The following is a 23,709-nucleotide window of genomic DNA, read 5'->3' on the forward strand; positions in this document are numbered from 1 at the left end:
TTCCGACATTATGACGTCATCTTAATAGTACCTCTTGCTTTGGACGCTCAAATCGAACTGACTGTCCAGCGGCATGCCAGCGATAAGGTAACTTCCCCTTCCATCAGTGAAAGTCGACCGGTTCAAAACGACTTATCGACGGCATGCCCCGGAACTAGTCAAATGCAATACTTATTTCATAATTAGCTGTTTTTTAATTTTTAAAATACTAAAATGTATACAATAATAATCTAAAATAATTAAATTAAATAATAAATGTGAAATAATTGGATGTAATACAAAATAAATTCTAAAATCATTCTAATGTCTGCAAAATGCCTAGGAAGTAATCAAATAAAGTATTTTAATTTAATAATGGCTTTTTGGGTTCTTCTAAAATACAATACAAATACTAAAATTGTTGCAATAACTATTTAAAAGTAACCAATAATCGTATAAAATACAATATAAATTCTAAAATTATTACATTCGGCCATCCGACACCGTGATGCCTCCCGGCATTCACGTCTAATAAGGATTTATTCTAAAATCATTAATATTACTTTTCAAAACAATATGGAGCATATATTATAGTAGAATGATAAACAATTCTATGACAACTTGTTAACAAGTGTTTTAACATTAATAATGCATTTTAGAAACTATGTTCTTCATATTAAACCAGTAACAAATGTTAAGAAACGGAGAAAAATCTTGTAGGTACTTATACATTTTCACCTAATCTATATTATTCGTAATGACTTATTTTATAACCATTAACGGATATTTGCATGAAATTCAGATATTAATCGTTTTACTTTATAATTTTCTCAAAACTTCTCATATCGAATATATTGGAAACTTCTCTTTTTAAATCCAAATTTTTATTTCACATAAATACACGTCCATTAGATGTTAGTACATAATCAATTTAATTACAGTGTATCTTGCCATGACTGCCATGTGAAAGTTAGTAAGTTTATAAGAACATGTCAAAACGTTAATATTATATCCAATTATATCCATTTGTAACCGTAATCTGGCAAATAATGAATTATGGTCACAATTTATGATTAACACTAAAGGTACTTTCGTCAGAATTATGTATTTCTAAGGCCTTAACATAATTTTCTTCTCTACAAATTTTCCAAGTTTTTGAAACCAATAGGTAGGTACAATTACAGTGTTCTTATTATGCGTTTCTGAATGTCTGTGATGCTCGATTTCATCACGATTAGCGCAACATATTTGCCATCTAGCTGTACGTGGGACCACTAAAAATAATTTGGTATCAACCTTACTGTATCTGCTATTTGAAGAGATTATGATGTTTGGATGGGTTGTCGTCAGATTCTATGACTAAATTTTGGTATTTGGACTATTCGCGGAACTAAAATTTTTTTCTCTTTTTTTTTTTAACGTGGTTCTTAAGGCAGCATAACCAGTAGAAACTTTTAAGTCCTAAAAGATATACACCTTTTTTTTAGCACACACACCACAGCTAGTGTCTCTAACTCATGGAAGTTGTCTTTCATTGAAGATGTCTTTCCTCAGGGGTCGTCTGTGGGTCGACAAAAGTAATAAGTGACTGCTACAGAACTTTGAAGACTTTTCTCTTTATCATCAAGATCTGACTTAAATATGATTTAGAGTTCTGAATAATATTGATAAGCAGCTATGGATCAAGTTAGTCATCTATGGATTTCTGAACCCTTTTCCCTTTTGTAATGAGATAAGTGGTAATGGTGGTATTTGCACATTATTTTTCATCCTGACATCAAAGACTGCACGTATACGTCCTATCTCAGTCAGATTTATAGCAATACAATCGCGATAATTTCACAAAAGAGTATAAAGCTTATCTAACTAATCCGTATCGTATTCGTATCCATAGCCGAGGGGTCTTTTACAATTCGATTTACATGACATATTGGACATGCTCCAAAAAGCATTGAAATAGCTATTAAAACATTTGCTTTAAGTGTTATTGGACTAGGCGACAAATTACTAAAAACGATTTCACCTTTGCCGTTGTGAATTAAAAAGGCTCTTTTAAACACCCGGTACTTGGCCCCCAGTTCAATTTATATTAATATTATAAATGCGAAAGTAACTCTGTATACTTGCTTTCACTCTTAAACCACTGAACCGATTTTGATGAAATTTGGCATAGAGATTGCGTCCCGGGGAAGGACATACAAAACAAACAACTGTGACAAACAAAATTCCACGCGGGCGAACCCTCGGCGGAAAGCTATTCGCATTATAAAATATTAGTTTATCTAAACATCCCCTGTATATATTTTTTTTCACTTGAAAATATAGAACCGCCTAAGGCGGGAATCGAACCCACGGCCTTAAGCTCGCCAGGTGTCAAGTTATTTTAAAAATTTAAATTGAAAGGCAACTCTAAACACCAGAAACTATCCTCTGTAAAACTAGAAATTTATGTTAACTGGTATTCACTTGTGTCCGTCATTTTCGTGACTCTCGAAAATATTCTGACCAGGAATTTTATAGAATGTCAGTATTCAAAACCGTGAGAAATTGCAGTTGCGTGAAGTTTTGACCAATAGACGTGTTGACACCACCAGTCAATTGACGTACTTTTAAAAACTGTTACATCAAACTCCCATAGATTTTGTATGGCACGACAAGCAAGTGACGTCACTATTTTGTGAATTTAATCAAACTACTTTTCTTAATTACAATGCGACCAAAAATGGTAATTTACAGGTCATTTCAGATTAATTAAGTTTTCAAGATCAGAATGTCTCTAATAAATTGTAATATCTAATTAATGGGGAATGGTGTCAAATCGTCTATTGTCAGTGAAGTCTGCTTATACATCATCAATCACTAACACTTCTATAACAGCGTCAATCTCATCAACATTTTTGTTTATATTAGCTCTATACACAGAGGTATGACTGATGATTGACCACAACTTTTACAATTGGAATTGATATTGAAATGATCCGCCAAACTATACTTAGTTTCAGCATCGGTTTTGCGTCAACAAGTGCACTCACTACCAACATTTAAAAGGATTTTTCATTTACCAAAACAGTCTCATAGATTTTTTCTTTTTCTGTCATTAAAATAATTACGTAAACTGTTCATCCTTTCAAGTAGTAGGATTCAAAATTTCCTCTAACAGACGTCCGTAGTTCTCTTAGCTAAGCCAATTAACTTAAGTCAAAGACAAAATTCTCTTATTTGCATTAGCTATTATAATAGCGCTCACAAAAATTGTCATAAAAAAATGAAAGACTACTAAAAAAAACAACTTTAAACTTCTGCTCTTATGGAACCTTGACGTTTCATATCTTTTGCTCTACCAAAAAAAATGAATTAAAGTGACCCTAACCTAACATAACCTATCTATTAAACCTTGGTACAGGTAGATACTAAGTTCTTTTTATAGTTACAAATTGCATGACGTTTTTTTTTATGACTTCTTACAGTAAAAGTAAAAAAGTAAAAAAAGTAAAAAATGTTTTATTTGACGAAACAGAGCGACATCACATTTACATAAATTACATAAAGAAGATAAACATTGTGCCCTGCTGTCAAATAGGGGCCCGCTCAGCATTAATCGGGGCATGCCATGGGCATGCCTCGACACCGATTTTCAGCGGGTCCCTTGACGTTGCTGCGCCCTACCGCCGAAGGAGAAGCACTCCGTAAAGTACCTGTCCGTCGGCGGGAACACGCAATAAGGGGGCGGCAAAAAAGTACCCATAAAAAACAAACACAAAAATCAAATAAAAAATAATAAAAACAAAACAACAAATCAACAAAACCAACATTTATGCAATCTACGACAAATCAGGGTGGCCATGACCATAAGTCCAATCCAATCGTCGCGACATAACACTATCTTTGTGTTGCAGAGTCCATTGCCAAAGATTAAGAAGAAAGGAAAAAAAAAAAAAACAAAAAAAAAGTAAAAAGTGTCCGAGACATTAAAAATGATCATTGAATAGCCTGCCATAAACCAAACCGAAACCGTCCCACCAGATGCACCGACAGAGGGGCGCCACCATCGTTTAACTCTATAGTTTTTAATAGTCAAAAATTGGAACCAGCGATCCGGCATTGATGGTGGCGCCCCGCCGCCAACGCCACGGATAGGTCACGGTTGGGTCCATACATAAATATAGTGATCTGTGGAATGAATAAAAACAAAACACCGTCGTATGATTAAAATTTCTCTCTGACCGCCGCCAGCCAGCCATGCCACTTCGCTCCAATCACGCCATACATAAGTGCCACGTAATCACCGCTAAAATACCACCAAGCAACAAATAAACAGAGGAGAGGCGTACTTGTCGTGAGGATACCATGGGTGTGTGTTTTGTGGTAGTGTTTTCGCTGCGACAAAGATGACGCTCTGGCAGTTCGAAAGATCAACGACTTTGATGGTAAGCTACGCTCATTAATCCTCCTCTCTCCGTTCCACATTTAGCCTCTCTCTAATCCGTACGTAGATGGTATGTGTAAAATGATGCATTGTGCTTTAGTCTTCCAGGTCCAGTGATGATAATATGTTGAGGAAGCAACCACCATAGCACCATCACACTAAAGCGAGATGGGTCGCTAGGCACCCATGCTGGGACGAAACCATGTAACCCGTGTACATGTTACGTGCATACACTGTAGGTAGGTAAACTTCCAGATTCAGATTCATATTCTTTGAAGATCCAAGAGATGTTTTTTGACGTGTGTTTTAAATGTGTGTTTTACTTCCAGGGCACGAATCGGCGGGGGGAGATCGTTCCAACAACGCGTCGCAGCGAACCTGAAGGAGCCACGAAATGCGACTGTTCGATGCCTCGGCGTGGAGAAAATGTGGGTGCATGCTCGTTTCGGATACTTTCTATGACCATCAGCCCACTCCAACTTATCATACAGATATTTGGGCTTTGCTGCTACAATAATGCCAAACAACATAGTGGCGAGATGCAACCTCCTGCGCGCCTCCATTTTAATAAGGCCTGCAGAGTTTAAGAAGGGGGTAATATGTGTGCGTGGCGGCACAGTAAAACAGAAACGCGCACATGCATTCTGAACTCTTTGAAGCAGTTTCGCTGACCTGGCGAGTAGGCATGGACCATACACTGTGTCACAGTAGTTTAGTTTGGACAGTACAAGAGATTCACAAAGTAATATTCTGAGTTTCTCACTAATATATGGTCTAAGCCTGTACAGCACTTTCAGCCGATAAAAGCAGCTCCTAACACACTCACTGATATGGCTCTCGAAACGAAGGTGGCTGTCAAAAACTATGCCCAGGTTCCTTGCTTCCACCACTCTCTCAATGGGCTCTCCATTTATAAAAACATTGAGGGCTATAGTACTTAGTTTTTTTATATTTTTAGCAGTTCCAAAAAGCATAAGTTTTGATTTTTTGGGGTTTATCACCAGGCAGTTATTCTTGCACCACTCTGAGATGCTCCGCAAGTCGTTGTTCACCCTGGTCACTCCATCGGCATGGTCTGACGGTGGGAATGGCAGGTACAACTGCAAGTCATCTGCATATAAATGATGATGGCAGTGTCTTATAGTTCCCGTTATATCTGCACTGTATAAAATGTATAAGATAGGGCCTAATATTGATCCTTGAGGGACTCCGCGGATTACTGGTTTCAGTGTCGATTCCAACGTAGTACCATCCTTTTGCTTTAGCTGAACATACTGATGTCTTTGTGTGAGGTAACTGTGGAACCATTTTACAGCAGTGATATGAAGACCATAGTAACTCATCTTTGAGAGAAGAAGAGGAATGCTGATTGTGTCAAAGGCGCGCGAGAAGTCGAGCAACAACATCAATGACACTTGGCCCCTACAGTAATATAATATTGTGTTTATTTGAGGTTGCTAACTGATGTAGTTCTTTGAGAAAACTAAATTAGAAGAGAAAGCTTAATTCACCTAGAAAGTACCTATCTAGGTCAGACTAATGTAATCAGAGGTCAGAATAATTCGAAATATGTTTTTGAAGTGGAATTATAGATAGACAAGATATTGTACTTGGCAAAAGAACCTACCGAAAGTCCGAACCGATGACAATTTGAAAATAAACGAATCATTAATTAATTCACTTTACTTGTGTAAAAATATTTAAAAAAAAAATATATTTTTATAGCACATTTACTTTAACGTTCCTTTTACGTTATAATCGAATAATTTATTAGTTCCTTTAATTATTACTATTAAAGATTTACTACATAAGCTAATAATATTCCCATTTTACTGTAGGTATGCGTAATAATGTGTGCGCAATAAAAAACTACCAATAAAAAAAATACTTTTCTTCACTAGAGTCTATCAGAAATTTTGCGAACCTCATGAGTGCTCTTTCAGTAGAGCTGGAAGAAGATGAGCTCCTTCGCGTATTTTTCTTCAACCTTGGCCCCATAGAAGACGATCGTGGTGGCGCCTTCTTACTGGACGACGACGACAACTTCGTCCGCTTAGCACGCTTATTTCATCGTCAGCTGACGGGTGTCCCTGGCGGTATACGAGCTCCATCTTCAGCCGTCGTTGTACTCAACTGTGAAATAAAGTACTCGACGAAATAAACTGTGTCTGACCAGCATCAACTCAACATCATATGGAAGCTATGTTCATGTTATATTAAGCAAAGTTTGATTTATTTCTTTTCCAAAAATCTAAATCTCAAAATCTTTTGTTTGACAATTAATATTATGCTCCCTGAGCAAAGTGTAGTAAAATACCATTGTGACATGTTTCTATTATACTTATGCATCACAAATAAAGATTTTGTATTTATATTTGTATTTTATTCAGTGCGACCTACACACACAACTCATATGTGACAACTGGACGGCTTCCTTGTTATGTCAGCAATAGAAGGTTTTTTTTATTCTAGAGACATCCTAAACAATGGGGCCCTTAAGGCGCATCTAGCCTGATAAACTGGAGGCACGTGTAGCCTCGTCATACTAAGTCATAGTCATAGTCCAAGGCACATCTAGCCTAATAAACTGGAGGCGCGTCTAGCCTCGTTATATTTAGTCATATTCAAAAGCGCATCTAGCCTGATAAACTGGAGGAGTATCTAGCCTCGTTATACTAAGTCATAGTCATAGTTATAGTCAAAGCCAAAAGTCAAAATATCTTTATTCGTTTAGTCTAATTAATAGTACTTACAAATGGTCGAATATTTTGTTCTTAAGGAGCCTCTACATGTCTCCTACTTAGTCATAGTCAATGGGGCATCTAGCCTGATAAACTGGAGGCACGTCTAGCCTCGATATACTAAGTCAGTCATGGTCATAGTCATAGTCATAGTCTTAGTCATAGTCTAAGGCGTATCTGGCCTGATAAACTGGAGGCGCGTCTAGCCTCGTTATACTAAGTCTTAGTCATAGTCATAGTCTTAGTCATAGTCTAAGGCGTATCTAGCCTGATAAACTGGAGGCGCGTCTAGCCTCGTTATACTAAGTCTTAGTCATGGTCATAGTCATAGTGATAGTCTTAGTCATAGTCTAAGGCGTATCTAGCCTGATAAACTGGAGGCGCGTCTAGCCTCGTTATACTAAGTCTTAGTCATGGTCATAGTCATAGTCATAGTCTTAGTCATAGTCTAAGGCGTATCTAGCCTGATAAACTGGAGGCGCGTTTAGCCTCGTTATACTAAGTCTTAGTCATGGTCATAGTCATAGTCATAGTCTTAGTCATAGTCTAAGGCGCATCTAGCCTGATAAACTGGAGGCGCGTCTAGCCCCGTTTTAAAAATAACTATTTCATGCATTAAACGAAATATTCATACGTTTTTCTACTTAAACTTTTAAAATCAATTACTTTTTTAACCAGATAAATAAAAACGTACCTTATGAGCTGTAGATCACGTACCACTTCTGAGTTGAAATGAAACACTCTTGTAGGTTGTTCTAACTTGTATTTCAGCACCACTGATTTACACAATTCCGACATTATGACGTCATCTTAATAGTACCTCTTGCTTTGGACGCTCAAATCGAACTGACTGTCCAGCGGCATGCCAGCGATAAGGTAACTTCCCCTTCCATCAGTGAAAGTCGACCGGTTCAAAACGACTTATCGACGGCATGCCCCGGAACTAGTCAAATGCAATACTTATTTCATAATTAGCTGTTTTTTAATTTTTAAAATACTAAAATGTATACAATAATAATCTAAAATAATTAAATTAAATAATAAATGTGAAATAATTGGATGTAATACAAAATAAATTCTAAAATCATTTTAATGTCTGCAAAATGCCTAGGAAGTAATCAAATAAAGTATTTTAATTTAATAATGGCTTTTTGGGTTCTTCTAAAATACAATACAAATACTAAAATTGTTGCAATAACTATTTAAAAGTAACCAATAATCGTATAAAATACAATATAAATTCTAAAATTATTACAATTGTATTGGTTTTGAATGCCATCTGATGGAATTATTGGTTTTGCTCATCCTGTCCTGCACTCCTTAGTTCCTCATCCAGTAATCTTCCTTTCACAAAATCTAATGTCAACTTTTCATTCATTGTATCCAGTGCCGTTACCAGTGTTATATTTTTCAGTAAGTCCCAACAAAAGATATGTAATTTTCTCATCTTTATCAAGTTTCTTGTCTGCATTCTCTAATTCTCTGATTATTGACTCGAATTTCAGGAAATATTCCTCCAATTTTTCATTGTTTTGCAGTTTTAGGGTTAGGAAGTTTTTCCTTATTCGGCTTACGATTGATTTTTCTTTCTCTCGAAAATAGAACACAAAATGGCAAACATTTATTTTGTTGTTTTTGCAGCTTTCACCAGATCTAATGTTTGTCGGTGATGCACTGTACGATTATGGATTTGGCACGCGAATCATTCTTTTTATCTACATTAATTTTACTTAATTTTTAACACCTTTAATGTGTAATTGACCTATGTTCCACAAATAAACGAATTTTGATTTGATTTTGATTTGTTACATTTTTGGCGTCCTTGTGCAATGTGTCGATTTATATGCTTTTCTTCTAGCAGACATCTACAGTCGAATTCTTTAGAATTCAGCAAAAACGTAACGTAAAACGGCCATGTTTAGTTTTTGACAGCCAGTTTGCCAAGAAATCGTAATAGAAGTGGTCGCTCTCGGCAGTGTTAAAAAAATATTCCACCAACGAATCCATATTTTCCCAGGTAAGTTAACAATATGAGTTTGACTCTATTGTGTATTAAATTTGTTGATTTATTGTTGTATAAAATGTTAAGTTAGAATCAACAGTAGTTTCATAATTTATTCGTTAATACGTTTTGAAAAAATATTGACGTGGTTACGTTACTTCCATTACGCTACCGTCTCATGAATGGAACTTATAAGTGACGTAATGGAATTCTAAAGGCCGGTTCACCAGGCTCCCTGCCTGTCCTTCTAATGACAATATTTTTATAATATTGATATTAATGTAACGTATTACCCGTAGGTATGTGTTTTTAGTGATATAGTGTTGAACAAAAAAGCACAAAATATGGAAAAAGGAGACACTTTTTAAGCCTTTGTTTATTTGTTAATTACAAAAAACTGTGTAACGATCTTTAGGTATTTTAAACAAAGGCTTAAAATAGGTTTAGTTATCTACAGGGTGTTAGGTAAATGGGTATAATATGAGCCGACACTAGCCCATGTTAACATGGTCATATAAATGGTATGGTGAAGTCAGAAAATTGATATCTTCATTTTAATAATTTTATTTTTCATACAAATCGGATTTTATAAAATTTATTTTGTATGAAAATCGAAAATTCAGGAAAAAATAGTGAATTTTTATTTGAGAGATGATATTAGCAAAAGTACAGCTGGTATGAAAGAAACCAGAACCAAAGATAAACAAAAATCACAAATTAGGTATTTAGTTGACACACTGAAAAATATATACGAAATTTATAGAAAAGACGGTGGATCAGCTGGCTTTACAACTTTTTACAGATACAAGCCTTATTATGTTTTGTCTCCAAGTATAAATAAAAGAGAAACCTGTTTATGTATAAAACATAGTAATTTCGAATACAAATAATGCACTGAAATCAAAAGGCGTCATCTCTTACAGTAATATAAAGGAGCTCTTGAACACTGTCGCATGCGATACTACGTTCTATAACTGCATGAACAATAAATGTAAAAATTGCACTCAAAGTATTTTATATGACGAAGAAAAAGCCGATTCTGCTATCACCTGGTATAAATAGGCTAGGGTAACCCATCAGTATGAAAAATCTGGCAAAAGTATTTACAGCTAAACTGTAATGTATTTTTAACTGTAAATATAGCGAACACAGGTCCAATCAATGCCTCCAAGAACACGATTACTTTACACTGTGGCGTAATATTCTGGAAACAACAATCGCAATCATTCGTATCTGTTTTTGATTCCAATTGCTACGAGCCAAATGCCATTTGGGCTCATTTGACACCTGTTATAAAACTTGCTAAAGAAATGAACCCTGAAATCAAGGTTATAACACTTTTTTTCAGACGGCCCAAGTAGCCAGTACCGCCAAAAAAAAACTTTTATCTTTTTAGTTTATTTATCCCAAAATTGAAACTGTCACATTCTACGTGGTCATTTTCCGAGTCCGGACACGGTAAAAGAGGTGCCGTTAAGAGGCAATGAGGATAATTTCGATTTTTAGCTGTGAATGCAGATTTATAGGGCTAAGAAATCCTTAATACACAGTCCAAAAATTTTAATTCTACGACAAAAATTGACGAATTTATGGCCAAATTACTAAAAAAGTTCACTGACCGCCCGGCGCGGGGACGATGACGTCACTATATCCGATGACTTGATTATGACTTGACTTGATAAGATCCTGCCGCTTCCGCGAGGCTGAGGCCTTAGCCTCACTTTTTTGGACCTAACAGGACAGAAAAAGAACAGTCAAAGGTATGGTGATTGTAATCATTTAATGTTTATTATTTAAGTACCTATGCATTCTCTAGACAAACTGAAATGTTATGCCCTTTCATATTGATTGTTAGGATGGCAAGTTAAATTAGTATTTAACATTACTTTTTCTTTTACAGAGGAAACCCGAGTAGCCAGATGATAATATATGAAACCATGAGCAGCCAGCCATTGAAACTCTCAGCAATTTGAATAAAAATTTTAATTAGTTACCAATCATGTATCATACCTATTAATAGAAAATTAAAACTATTAGGTACCTACTATGTTTTAATTGAAATTCAAAATATTGTTTAATGTTTTATAAGTATTTATTAAATAAATTGTCACACATATATTTTGTTTTAATCCCATTATTGTCTATTTCTTAAGTGTGCCCAGAACCTGGTCCTATTACTTATTCTGTGCCGGAGCTGGATCTTTGTAAGGTTTGGGTAGGGTACCTGTAATGATTAATAAATGTTGATGAGTAGAATACTATAACAATAATTTTATAGTTATTAGTTTAGGTAAATAAGTTTATTAAGATCTATAAAGAAGAACAGTCACGCCCCATACAAAAAAAAACCCAGACCCGACAGAAACGAGACATACCTCAGTTTTTTTGTCATGTCTTAATTAGTTAAATTATACAATTTTTTATATTCGAAATCTATGTATAACACCAAAATATTACCCTTTGTTTTTGTTCAGGAGTTATACAAAAACTAATACAAAATGCCTATACACCACTACTTTTTTATCACCGAAAAAAAAAATTCTGGGTAATGAGTTATTGATACTGATCCTATTTATGCAAAAAAAAAAGTTAAATAAAGCTACTCAAAATTTCATCCCAAAATTGGTAATATTTGGACACACGCGTCGCTAGCACTATTTAGTATTTACGCTCAACGCAAGGCCGCCCGTTACTATGGAGAGAGATGCGACGTTGCCGGCCCGACGCTTCCGAAAGGCGGCGGTGTACGTTTGTTGTGCGGCCATTATCACCCGCCAGCGGCCCCGCGCCGCCCTCTCGCTCGCCCGGCCGTCGGCCGCGGCCGCCGCGGTCAGTTGCGCGCGCGCGATCGTTCGTGAACTGTCTCGTTTACATTGTATCAAGCCAATAGTGTCGTGCAATTATTACGTTATGTCTTACCAATTCACCTCACGTGAATACGTGCTAATGATACGTGCTATATTCTTGGCCGGAGAAAATGTTAATGCAGCTTTGCGACTGTACCGGGAGCTGTACCCAGATGCCCGACAGCCACACTTCAGCACGATGCAGGGTGCTTATCAAAGGCTGCTAGACTATGGCTCGTTTTATACGCCATCGCATGCTCAAGGCCGTGGGAGGCCTGGTTACTCTGAAGAGCTTCACGAAGCAGTTTTGGCGTATTTCGAAGAGGAACCACGACGAAGCACGAATGACGCTGCACGCCACTTCGGAATTAGTCAGTATTGTGCCTGGAAGATTGTGAACTCGGCCGGAATGCATCCATACCACTACCGGAAAGTACAAGAACTTACAAGAGTGGACCGACAGCCTCGTATGACTTTTTGTCAATGGGTATTAGACCACCAGGGTGCCAACGTTCTTTTTACCGATGAATGTTTATTTACAAGGATTGGCCTGTTCAACCAACACAACGAACACTGGTGGTCATACCGTAACCCCAAATTGACCCGGCAACAGTCTTACCAGCATCGGTTCAGTGTCAATGTCTGGGCTGGCGTACTAAACGGCCACATTGTGGGACCGTATTTTATTGAGGGGCGCCTAACAGGGCAAACCTATTTAGATTTAGTGCGCACTATGGTGACCAGCATACTGGACGACATTCCGCTGGCTAACCTGCGGGAGTTGTGGTTTCAGCAGGACGGTGCTCCGCCTCACTACCACAGCGCGGTGCGCGAGTACCTGACGCAGGAGTTCGGGAGCCAGTGGATCGGCCGCGGCGGCCCCGTCGCCTGGCCCCCGCGCTCACCCGACCTAACTCCGATGGACTTTTTCATGTGGAGTGAAGTAAAGAGACGTGTTTATGTGAGTGAACCAAACACTCGTGAAATGTTGAAACAAAAAATAATAGACGATCAAAACCATCTTTATTATTCATGCCCTAACATTTATTGCCACGAACTTAATTAAAATACATTTTTTTGTATTCAGGCTACCTAGAACCGAAAACAGAAAACTAGTTTGGCTGGAAGCTATTGGAAAAGAAAACATAAAAACGAATACTAAAGATGTTAACATTTTTTGTTCTTTACATTTTGATGAAAGTTCATTTAATAGAACACTCGATATTTGAAGACTGAAGGATGATGCAGTGCCATCTCTTATTTTGAAAGTAAGTTTGTTTTTGAACCAACGCTATTACTTTTTGCTTTTGTACATAATAAATTTTCTTGGATGATTCACAGTGCCATCTAATCCTAAAGTAAGCTTATGAATGTTGTATTATGGGTGCTAGATAACTGATATATATTTTGTAAATTAAATTATTTTTGATAACCGTCAAAATTAAAGTAAAAACATCTTATAAACATACTATAGTATGATATTATGAGCCCAGTACACCCATGAAAATTCATCACTTATACATACATATCGATACCTTCAGGTTCAATTGTCGTATAAACCAAAACCCTACTTTTCAGGAGAGCCAAAAAACGATTTTTTTTTTAATAAAAAATTCGTAACTTTTTTATTTGAGAAGTTATAAAAAAATGTCCAAGAGAAAACATTTTTCAATTTTTGCGATGAAAAAGTCTAAATATTTAAAAAATGGGCATCTTCAGTAGTTTTAAAGTTAGCTTGGAGTTACGTCGTTGAAAAAGGCACTCGGTGGTTTATACGACCCATTATATTTGACCTAAAAATAACTCTTTACGTCGTATTTGAATTTTTTGTAAACACGAGACTGAAATTGATGGCTTAAAGACCATTAGATGTATTTTTTTTGGTTTATATACCCATTGATAAAGTGATTTATTCAAATGTATTATTAAAACTATGTATGTAAATAATGTATTGTTTACTATTTCCAGGCTTTTGTTGTTTAGAGAATTTGCACAAAGATATTTAACAGTGTAAAAACTATATTTGGTTGAGGTAGAAATAATAAATTTGCTTGCATACGAAAAATAACATTTTTTTTACATTTTGCAGGAAAATTATGGCAAAACAAATAATATTTCTAATAATTCTAAACAAAACTAATCACCATAAATTTTGAACAAAAAAATACAATTACAGCAAAACATTAACGGTCTTATTCATAATCATTTTTCACATTTTATCAAATGCTTATTAGAGGTTTATAAAACGTTTGATAAAAATTGTTATTCATAATCGTCATTTAGCGCTAAAATCCTCTTATAACTGTGTGATAAGTTATCGAGAGCTCGGGCCTTGTTTAAAGCTCTAATAAACCTATTTTAACCTAACTTTTATAAATGTCATTTCATATGAATGTCACTTCGTTGGTTTATTTATTCAAAATATCCTTGCTGTGATCCTTGCTTGTGAAAATGAATGCTATAAATGCAATTGTGCATTTAGCCAATAATGCCGACCCAGCGCGACGTAGAAAGCTCTACCGCCAACGAAGCAACCCATTCGATTTGCGGGACCTAAATTTTAAAATAAAATATAGGTTCAATAAGGACACAGTGCGCACCATCATAGATTTGGTGGAAGATGATCTGGTTCAGAGCGCTAGAGGTGGTGGCACGTGTCCTGAACTGCAAGTTTTAGTGGCCATAAGATGTTGGGGACGTCGTGAGGTAAGCACAAAAAAGTGTTTTATTTTATCCCTTTGTCGTGGCTGCTATAATTATTTTCATACATTTTCAGGTACAAGATGATGCTGGTGACCTCCATGGCCTAAGTCAGCCGACAGTGAGCCGGATATGCGCCAGAGTCGCGCATGCAATCGCGAATAAGGCAAATTCCTTCATCAAAATGCCTATCACTATAGGAGAGCAGGAAAGAATTAGTGCCAAATTTAGAGCAATTAAAAATTTTCCTGGGGTGATAGGAGCCATAGATTGCACCCACATTAAAATTAAAAAAACCGGAGGTGACATGGCCCAGTACTATATTAATAGAAAAGGCTATTATTCCCTGAATGTTCAGGTAAAATATATTTTGATTTTATACAGTTTACAACAGAGAAAGATTTGTTTTAATAATGTCTATAATTTTTACTTTGTATGATCTAAATTTTAGCAACATTCAACACTATATTATTGGATGGATTACCTACAGGATACTGTTTTTTTTATTTTAGGTTGTCTGTGATGCTGACCTCAAAATAATGGATATAGTGGCTAGATGGCGAGGCAGTACACATGACAGTCGAATTTTTATGGAGAGCAATATAAAACAACGATTTGAGGATAGGCAGTTTAGAGGACGCCTTATTGGCGATTCGGGCTACCCTCTTCTGCCATATCTATTTACACCTATTTTAAGGCCTAGTCGTCCAGAAGAAGAAGCATACAATAATGCTCACATCTCAACTAGGAACACTGTTGAAAGGTGTTTTGGGGTGTGGAAGCAGCGGTTCCAATGCCTACTCCATGGCTTACCAGTAAGCCTCCAAAATGGAAAAGCTGTGATCATAGCATTGGCTGTATTACATAATATAGCCATTGATATGAATGACACATTGTTAGGTAAATGTTATCAATTTGACTGTACATAAGGAATACAAATCTTTATGACAAAATGTTGACAAATTCATAATATTTTTCAGAACAACATATGGAGCAGGTCCCTGTAACTCCGCAACTTTCGACGGAGAACAGTGTTCACGACAACCGACCTTCATTGTTGAGGCGTAGGTCGCAGTTGATACTACAAAATTTTATAAATCAACATTTTTGAATGGTACTAAAATACATTTTGATAAATTCCAACGATTTACTTTTATGTAATGTCATTTGAGTTCATGAAAATGTTGTATTTTAATTTTTCAGATACTGTTCCTGGCATCTTAATGAAAATAAAAAGAATATTTGATTGAAAAATACCTGTATTTCAATTTTCAGTCCAATTTGTTACTATCACAAAAACAAAACCTGTAGTTCTCTTTAAAAAAGCAATTATTCTGCAAAAATTCAAAACAAATTACTTTATATCACTAATTTAAGTACAATTAGTTTCAACAAACTTACTTATTAAAAATCACAGTTCAATTCTTTAAAACAAAGAAATTGCTTAAGTATAAACGTTTCTATTCGGAGGTTATCAACCTTCTACATTTAAAACAAAATAACCATAATTTACACTATTATTATAAAGGCGAATGTTTGTGACTAGGCATATGTGTATTTACTTTATATTACTAATTTAAGTACAATTATTAAACTTACTTACTAAAAATCACAGTTCAATTCTTATAAACAAATAAATTGCTAAAACAGATAGATTATATAGTCTCGAATAACATATAGGCTTCTTTTTATCCTGGAAAAATGCACAGATCCTGTAGGTTACAGAAATAGTAGTCTACGCAGGCGGAGTCGTGGGCAACAGCTAGTTAATAGTAATCTCAAACTCTTATTAAGTTATGACTAGTAAACATATTCATAGCCGTCTAAATATATTGCAGAAACACAATCAAAATGCGGATTGGAACTGCATAAAATACAAATTAAAAACAAACAGAAGTAAGGGAGGAACTAACTTATTATTTAGAATCTGTTAGTACTTGAAAAACTTTAACATCAAAAGACTTATTATTCTTTATTAATGTGAGTGTAATATTTAAGTTTTTCCTGTAATAATTGATGCTCAAGATCCAAGTTTCTCCCTTTCTTCCGTTCGTTTTCCATTTGAACTTCATGCAGTTCAATCCGGCATTTTGATTCTGTTTCTGCAATTTCGGAAATCCTAACTTTGCTTAAATCAATTAAGCCTTCTTTGTTTAACAGTTTCCTTTTTTTTTTGATTGCTGGTGCTTTAAAATTAGGTTTTGCTTTATTTTCTTTTGCCTCTACTTTTTTATTTTCTTTATCTTCCAATATGCCTCTAGTAGTACAAGCATGTGTATCTTCTATTTCTTCATCAAGTACCACCAATTCATATTGGATTTCTTCATTATTTATCAATTCCTGATCTTGCGTATTTTGAGTTGATTCCTCCTCTTGAATGTTAATTAATTCACTTTTATTTGAGTCCGAGTCAAATCTGTTAACATCGACTACAAATTCATTGGGTAACCAAGATGCTATATCATCAGCCCTATCGTCAGGCACTGATAATGGTGGACCACCGCCAGTTTTAATTTGAGCCTGCCTAGCAATGGTCTTGTCTTTCTTCGCACTGATTTTTATGAGGCTCCATTGCGATTTTAACTGGGTAATGGAGCGGTTCATACCAGCGCACATTGAATTAAACCTGAAAAAGAAATGACAGGATTTTGAATTACAGGTAAAGGCAAAATTTTATATTGAAGGCAGAAATCAAAAGATGTACCAACGTTGTTTGTAAATCAGCCCAAGCCGCAACCTTCCGTTTATTCGTGTTAGTGTCTGTATTTTTATTTTCGATTGCATTTACTCTTTCTTTCACCAACTCTTTCAGCAAATACTGAAAAGCAAACACTAGGCGTCAAACATAAATAAAACCATGCTACAAAAATTAGTAGGCACTTTATCAGGCTAAAAATAAGTACTACCTTATCTTCCTCCAACCAGTTTTCTGATCGTTGCCTTTTAGGCGGTCTGTTCTCCTTCGTCATGGACATAATTAGTATCCGATGTAACTAGCCGGGTCGTCGTAAGAGCTTATTGCAGAGTACAGGGTAAGAGGTACAGAATCCAGAACATACAATCCCAAGTTTTATAAAAGTTTGATAAAACTTGGGAGTTGATCGAAAAAACCGAAAACTTTATTAAATTTTCGTGCCAAATGTCAATGTCAGTAAGTAAAACGTCACAGCTGCCAATTTTTTGTTTTTTTTTTCTGCGATTTGTCTATGATTTTACATGGTCCATCAAGTTAAATCACCAAAAAAGCTGTTTTCGTTCATTCTTTTTGTATAGTCTGTGGAAAGAAAATATTAAACTCTGTTTTAGCTATCAAAGGTTTATAAACGATTATGAATAACGTTTTTTATCAGAGGTTTATAAGAGTGTTTTAAGCCTATCAAACGTTTTAGCTAATGTAGGTTTTAAACCTATATTAGCATTTTATTATGAATAAGACCGTAAGACAGCTTTCCTGGTTCTCTGATTCTGATTTCGTTTGGTTATGATACATTTTGCATGAAGAGAAGAGCCCCAGTATGCTCAGGAGAAGGATTTGTAATTTTTTGAGAATTTCTCTAAGGAATTTGTATCTTTACAAGAAACCCAAATTTAAATTACAGCTAAAAGTAACCACTACTGGCAACAATTAAAAGTTGGAGTACTTGTAAAGTAATAAACTATTACAGAGCATCTCAAAAGGGTATAAAATGAGCACACTATGGCTTATTTTCTTTGTTTAAAAGTCTTGAATTCATCACATTTAGTCCGTCAAACAGATAATTAGAAAATATGAGACTCATATTTTTTTATTTTCTTTCATAATTTAATAATATCAGTGCTACATCGAATTGAAATGGCGCGATACGTCACGTTTGAGTAAAATTTTTACTCAAAAGTGACGTCGCGCGACATTTCAACTCAATATAATACAGTAATTCTTCGATTATGGGAAAAAATTAAAGTATGAGTCTAAATTTTCTAATTCTCTGTCTGACGGACTAAATAGAGTTTCGATTTCATGACCCGGTCATCATTACTATTCACGGATGTACTGGACCTGGAAAGCAACCTTATATATCTAGTTATTATCTTCAAAAGTAGAAACAATCAACTTTCTTTAACTTTATAAATAAGAAAAACTTACTTACTGTACATACATACATATGTGATGCAATAAATAAATAAATATGAATATGAAACAGATAATTACCATATTGAATACGTGGACTTACGACGTTGAATCTGGACATAAAACGCCATGTCTTTAGGCGTAAAAACCATTTTCAATTACGAGAGAGTTTTACGTCCTGGCTTAAAAAAATGTATGGTTGATACATCTTAGCAAAAATACCAAAAACAAGCGTTCGGTTTTTACACTGTTTATAAGGTATTTATTTATCTTTTACGCTATAGTTTTTTGGGGCGTATAAACATTTTTTTAGCGAATTTCAATGATTCGAATATACAGCTCGATAGAGAAAAAAATTCTGATTAAAATGGTATATATAACTCGATTTGGCCAAAATGGTTTATACGACAATTGAACCTGAAGGTGTCGATATGTTATGTCTAGATATAAGTATGTATGTACAATAAAAATGTTATTTTAGTAACTCGTGTATCATTATTTTATTAATGTTTCTGTATAATTTATAATTTCAGCATCATTCTTCAGACGATCCGCAACCTTCAACGTCAAATAATGCTGATTATCCTGTGTGCAGCCAACAAAATACTGGTTTAGTAAGTTATATGTATTTGCGTTTTAATATTAAGAAGTTTAAAATTGCTTTGTTTGTAAAAAAAATAAGCCCATAGATGATAATGATGTGGTTTACCTTACATAACTAATACATGTCTGTCACATGCTAGGCCAGAAAATTTAAATATCATAACATTTACATTATTGTTACAGAATGAAGCACTCAGGAAGTTCATCAAAAATTTAAATATTATCATAACATTTACATTATTATTATTGTTACAGAATAAAGCACTCAAAGAAATTCATCACTTGCGGGACCCAAAGATTTCCTTTTGAGACAAATATCTAATTGCAAAGGCTTGCCTACAGAGAGATGTTACAGTGAGGAAATTAGAAAATTCGCTTTAACGTTACATTTTTTATCACCAAGAGCTTACGATTTTGTGCGCTCTCAATATGATTCGTGTTTACCGCATCCACGAACATTGTGTAAATGGTACCAGAATGTGGATGCAGAACCTAGATTTTGCAAAGAAGCATTCGATGCCCTGAAAGCCAAAGTAGAGTGTAGTGAAATCCCATTGGTGTGTGCTTTGATATTAGACGAAATGTCCATAAGGAAATCACTATGTTGGGATTCTAAATCCCAGAAATACCATGGCCGTGTAAATATTGGCATTGAAAATGAAAGCGATTCCTTGGAAGTAGCAAACCAGTCTCTTGTTTTTTTAGTTAATTGTATAAACGGAAAATGGAAATTGCCAGTAGCCTATTTCTTGATAACTAGTTTAAGCGGGGAACAAAAAGCTTCTCTTGTACAAACATGCTTGCAAAAATGTAAAGACGCTGGCGTCAAAATCGTCAGTGTCACATGTGACGGACCAGTCGTTAATTTCAGTATGTTTCAGCATCTTGGATGTAACTTACTACAGTAAGTATGTAACAGCACAACTTTTAAAAGTAGACTAGTGTGTGCTACTAAAATGAGCATGAACTTGGCGTTCCAGAAGGTCACCAAAAATATGACACCTTCTGCCAAATTATTTACACATATGCAATCCAGCCAAAGCCACAAACGACCTAGTGGACGGCGATTCACTTTGGAGGAAAAAATTTTGTCACTCTCGCTGTTTAAAAGAAGCCCAAAGTGCTATTCTACACTGGAGCACGAGTTTATATTACCATCAAAGAAAACGCTTCAAGGAATTTTAGCAAAAATGAAGTTAGAACCCGGTCTGAATGAAAAGGTCTTTGAAAAACTGCAAATAACAGTTCAAGAAATGTGTATTGAAGACCGTCTTTGCACATTAATTTTTGACGAAATGTCTTTGACTCCACAAATAAATTACGATATGGCCAATGACAGATTGAAAGGGTTTGTAAACATCGGTAAGGAAAACCTGATTGCCAACCATGTCTTAGTGTTTATGGTTAAGGGAATCAAATCCAATTTTAAGTAACCAGTGGCTTATTACTTCACTAACAGCCTCACTAAATTTGATTTAAAAAATGTAATAGAAAACGTAATAAAAAAAGTACAAGCCACTGGTTTAATTATTTTATGCTCAGTATGCTATCAAAGTACTATTAATTTAGGAGCTATTTCACTACTTATACAAGAAACAAAAAATAAGATGTTAAAGAAAGGAAAATAATGGCGACACGACTTCTATGAAATAAATTGTAAAAAGATCGTACCTTTATATGATGTTCCCCACTTGTTGAAAGGGCTTAGAAATAATTTATTAACTAAAGACATGATTTATTTTGATATGGACGATGGGAATAAAGAAAAAATTGTTAAATGGAAATATTTTCAAGAAATTTACGAAGCCGACAAAACATTTGGGGAACTTCGTTTATTGAATAAAATATCCGAGGAACATATAAATATTGACAAAATTAAAAAAATGCGTGTTAAGACAGCAGCTCAAATATTCAGCCATAGTGTTGCGGTTGTGGCGGAACATTTGACAGCTAGAGGTATAATAAACGATGAGTGTCGCAATTTGATTAATTTTGTTTTAACTATAGATAAACTATTTGATTAATTAAATAGTAACACATTTCATATACCCAATGGTAAAATGTATAACGCATCCTGCGTAAGAAAATCATCACCCCATCATCGGCTCTGGATAAAAGCTAAACAGCTTCTTAAATCAGTTAAATTCATAGCAAAGAAAAAAACTGGTGATAAAGTTTGATTAGTAGAAACCACAGTACCAAGTACCAATAACTTTGTCAAAACTATTGAGGGCTTTGAAGTCGTATGGAATATTTTATTAAAAAAATATAGTTTTGACTGTATGTTGACGCGGCACTTTAACCAAGACCCTATAGAAATTTTTTTCGGGAATATCCGTAAATAATTCCCCTAATGTTGTAGCATTTGAAGGTGCATTTAAAGCCCTTCTTTTAAATAATTATAACTCGCCCCATGCTATTAATGCAAATTGTGAGAAGGATGAAAACAAATGTCTGCAAACATTTGATTTCTTTTAAAAGAAAATTCAGAAAGTAGTGTAAAAGATATTCCTGAAGAAATTGAAATTAATGAAGAAATGTTAACAGAAAAAGAAATACAGCCTGATAGGGGCCAGAGAAATTATGTCTGCGGTTGGGTCATAACAAAATGTTTGAAAAATATTGTAAAAGGCTGTGTCATATGCAAATCAAAACTATTATGCAAAGAAGAAAATAAAGATAAATGAATTCATAAAAAACAAAGAATATAATAAAATGAAGAAGTGGTTGACATATCCCTCCAACGAGGTAGTAAGTTATTTCTATGAAATACAAGAAAATACAATCTCAATATTAAGTAAAAATGTTCCTAAGAAAAATTTAAAATCAAAAATATTATGGATGACAAAAACCCTAAATATTTTTCCCTGTAATTGCCCTATACATAAAGATGTATTAACAGATTATTTTATAAAGACTTCCTTAAACATATTAATTAATAGTTGGTGTAGAGAAATTAATCGAATTTTATCAGGGAAAGTGTCGTATGAAGGGGATGATGAAACAAAAGTTGCTGCAAAATCATATTATGAAAAACACAAGTACTGCTTAAAAAATAAATAGTCATAAAATTATTTTGTTTTATCATTTATTGTTCTACTCCCATACTAATATCATTAAACCATTATACGGGTTGACTTTTTAGAGTGCGCATATTTTGTGTTCCACGCTTGAATGAGAATAAATTTTACTAAGGCACCAACAATACAAGGCACCGACAAAAATATCAGCTATTTCATAAAAAGTTCCAAGTGCTGTTATAGCAAAATGTATGGAACAGCTAATTATTTTTAGTAATTTCAGTGTTGGTTTCATTGTAAAATTTATATTCATAGTAGAACACTAAACTAAAAATGCACTCAATTAAAAGTCACCTATAGATATTTAACTGACAGTCCTATAGATTTTAAACTTTCACGTTCCATTTAAACTAAAATAGAAAGACACGGGTCTTAACGTGACATTTATGATTGAGTTACATTATGTACATTATCGGCTGCAGCATAGCAGCCGAAACATCAAGCCGTCAGTACTCAATGTAACTCATTCATAAATGTCGCGTCAAGACCTGTGTCTTTCTATTTTAGTCCTATAGATACCTACCTATATGTAGCGCCTGCAGTCCGTGGTAGTTCAAGTACATGATAATAGATGGCGTTAGCGAATCAAATAGGATATCAAAAAAGTCTGCGAGAGGGCTCTCTTTTCCATTGGTATAATTATTTTACTCTTTGGTCATTCCGTTGCTTTTGAGTTTTCGTGAATGTGCTTCTCCGCGAGTTTTTCAAGAGATTTTGGATATTTTCGACGACTTGTTTACGTTTCTGGACTGGATCTGCTTGCCTTACTGACGACCTTTGCTAAATTACTGGACACTGAATTTATTGCTTCGCTGTTTGACCCAGGCTACGTCTACGTTTTTGCCGCCGTGCGTGCTCATTTTTGCAAAATGAAAACCAGCTATTCTCAGTTTGGGACCATGGTTGATTTCATGGAAAGGTAATTGCATTGAATCTAACAGCAAAAAAACAATAATAATAGAATTCTTTTTTTAGTCATGGAGACCTATCGAAGCCGACTGGTGGCCTCAGGGACGCCAGTGGTGTCTCAAAAAGGGGCGAGAATTAACTGCCATATTGAATAGTGATGGGACGAGAGACTGAAAACCAGAAGAAAAGTGGGGAAGGTAAGTTAGGCTTATTTAATTTTAGAATTTCTAGGGACTCTTGAGCTGTATGTGAGGTTAGGGTTGCCAGATCGCAAAACCTAATAGCCGGACCGGACAGACCAGCTAGTTTGGCCAG

At 35.0% G+C, this 23,709-nt stretch overlaps 1 protein-coding gene and 2 long non-coding RNA genes across 3 annotated transcripts; all 3 read left to right on the forward strand.

Annotated features, from left to right (window-relative positions):
- Window positions 1-3,485: 3,485 nt before the first annotated feature.
- On the forward strand, window positions 3,486-5,823 carry LOC135081248 (uncharacterized). Its single transcript, XR_010259159.1, has 3 exons — window positions 3,486-4,406; window positions 4,506-4,644; window positions 4,735-5,823. It is a non-coding gene; the product is annotated as an uncharacterized LOC135081248 (long non-coding RNA).
- Window positions 5,824-12,008: 6,185 nt separating this feature from the next.
- On the forward strand, window positions 12,009-22,479 carry LOC135081024 (uncharacterized). The gene is made up of 2 exons (XR_010259100.1): window positions 12,009-13,262; window positions 19,336-22,479. It is a non-coding gene; the product is annotated as an uncharacterized LOC135081024 (long non-coding RNA).
- On the forward strand, window positions 13,507-15,948 carry LOC135081023 (putative nuclease HARBI1). The gene is made up of 5 exons (XM_063975747.1): window positions 13,507-14,700; window positions 14,771-15,052; window positions 15,207-15,594; window positions 15,675-15,808; window positions 15,898-15,948. Exons 1-4 carry the CDS (start codon window positions 14,446-14,448, stop codon window positions 15,803-15,805), a joined length of 1,056 nt encoding a protein of 351 aa, XP_063831817.1. The 5' UTR covers window positions 13,507-14,445; the 3' UTR covers window positions 15,806-15,808; window positions 15,898-15,948.
- Window positions 22,480-23,709: the final 1,230 nt, after the last annotated feature.

The sequence above is a fragment of the Ostrinia nubilalis genome, chromosome 19 (assembly GCF_963855985.1).
Source record: "Ostrinia nubilalis chromosome 19, ilOstNubi1.1, whole genome shotgun sequence".
Classification (NCBI taxonomy): Eukaryota; Metazoa; Arthropoda; class Insecta; order Lepidoptera; family Crambidae; genus Ostrinia; species Ostrinia nubilalis.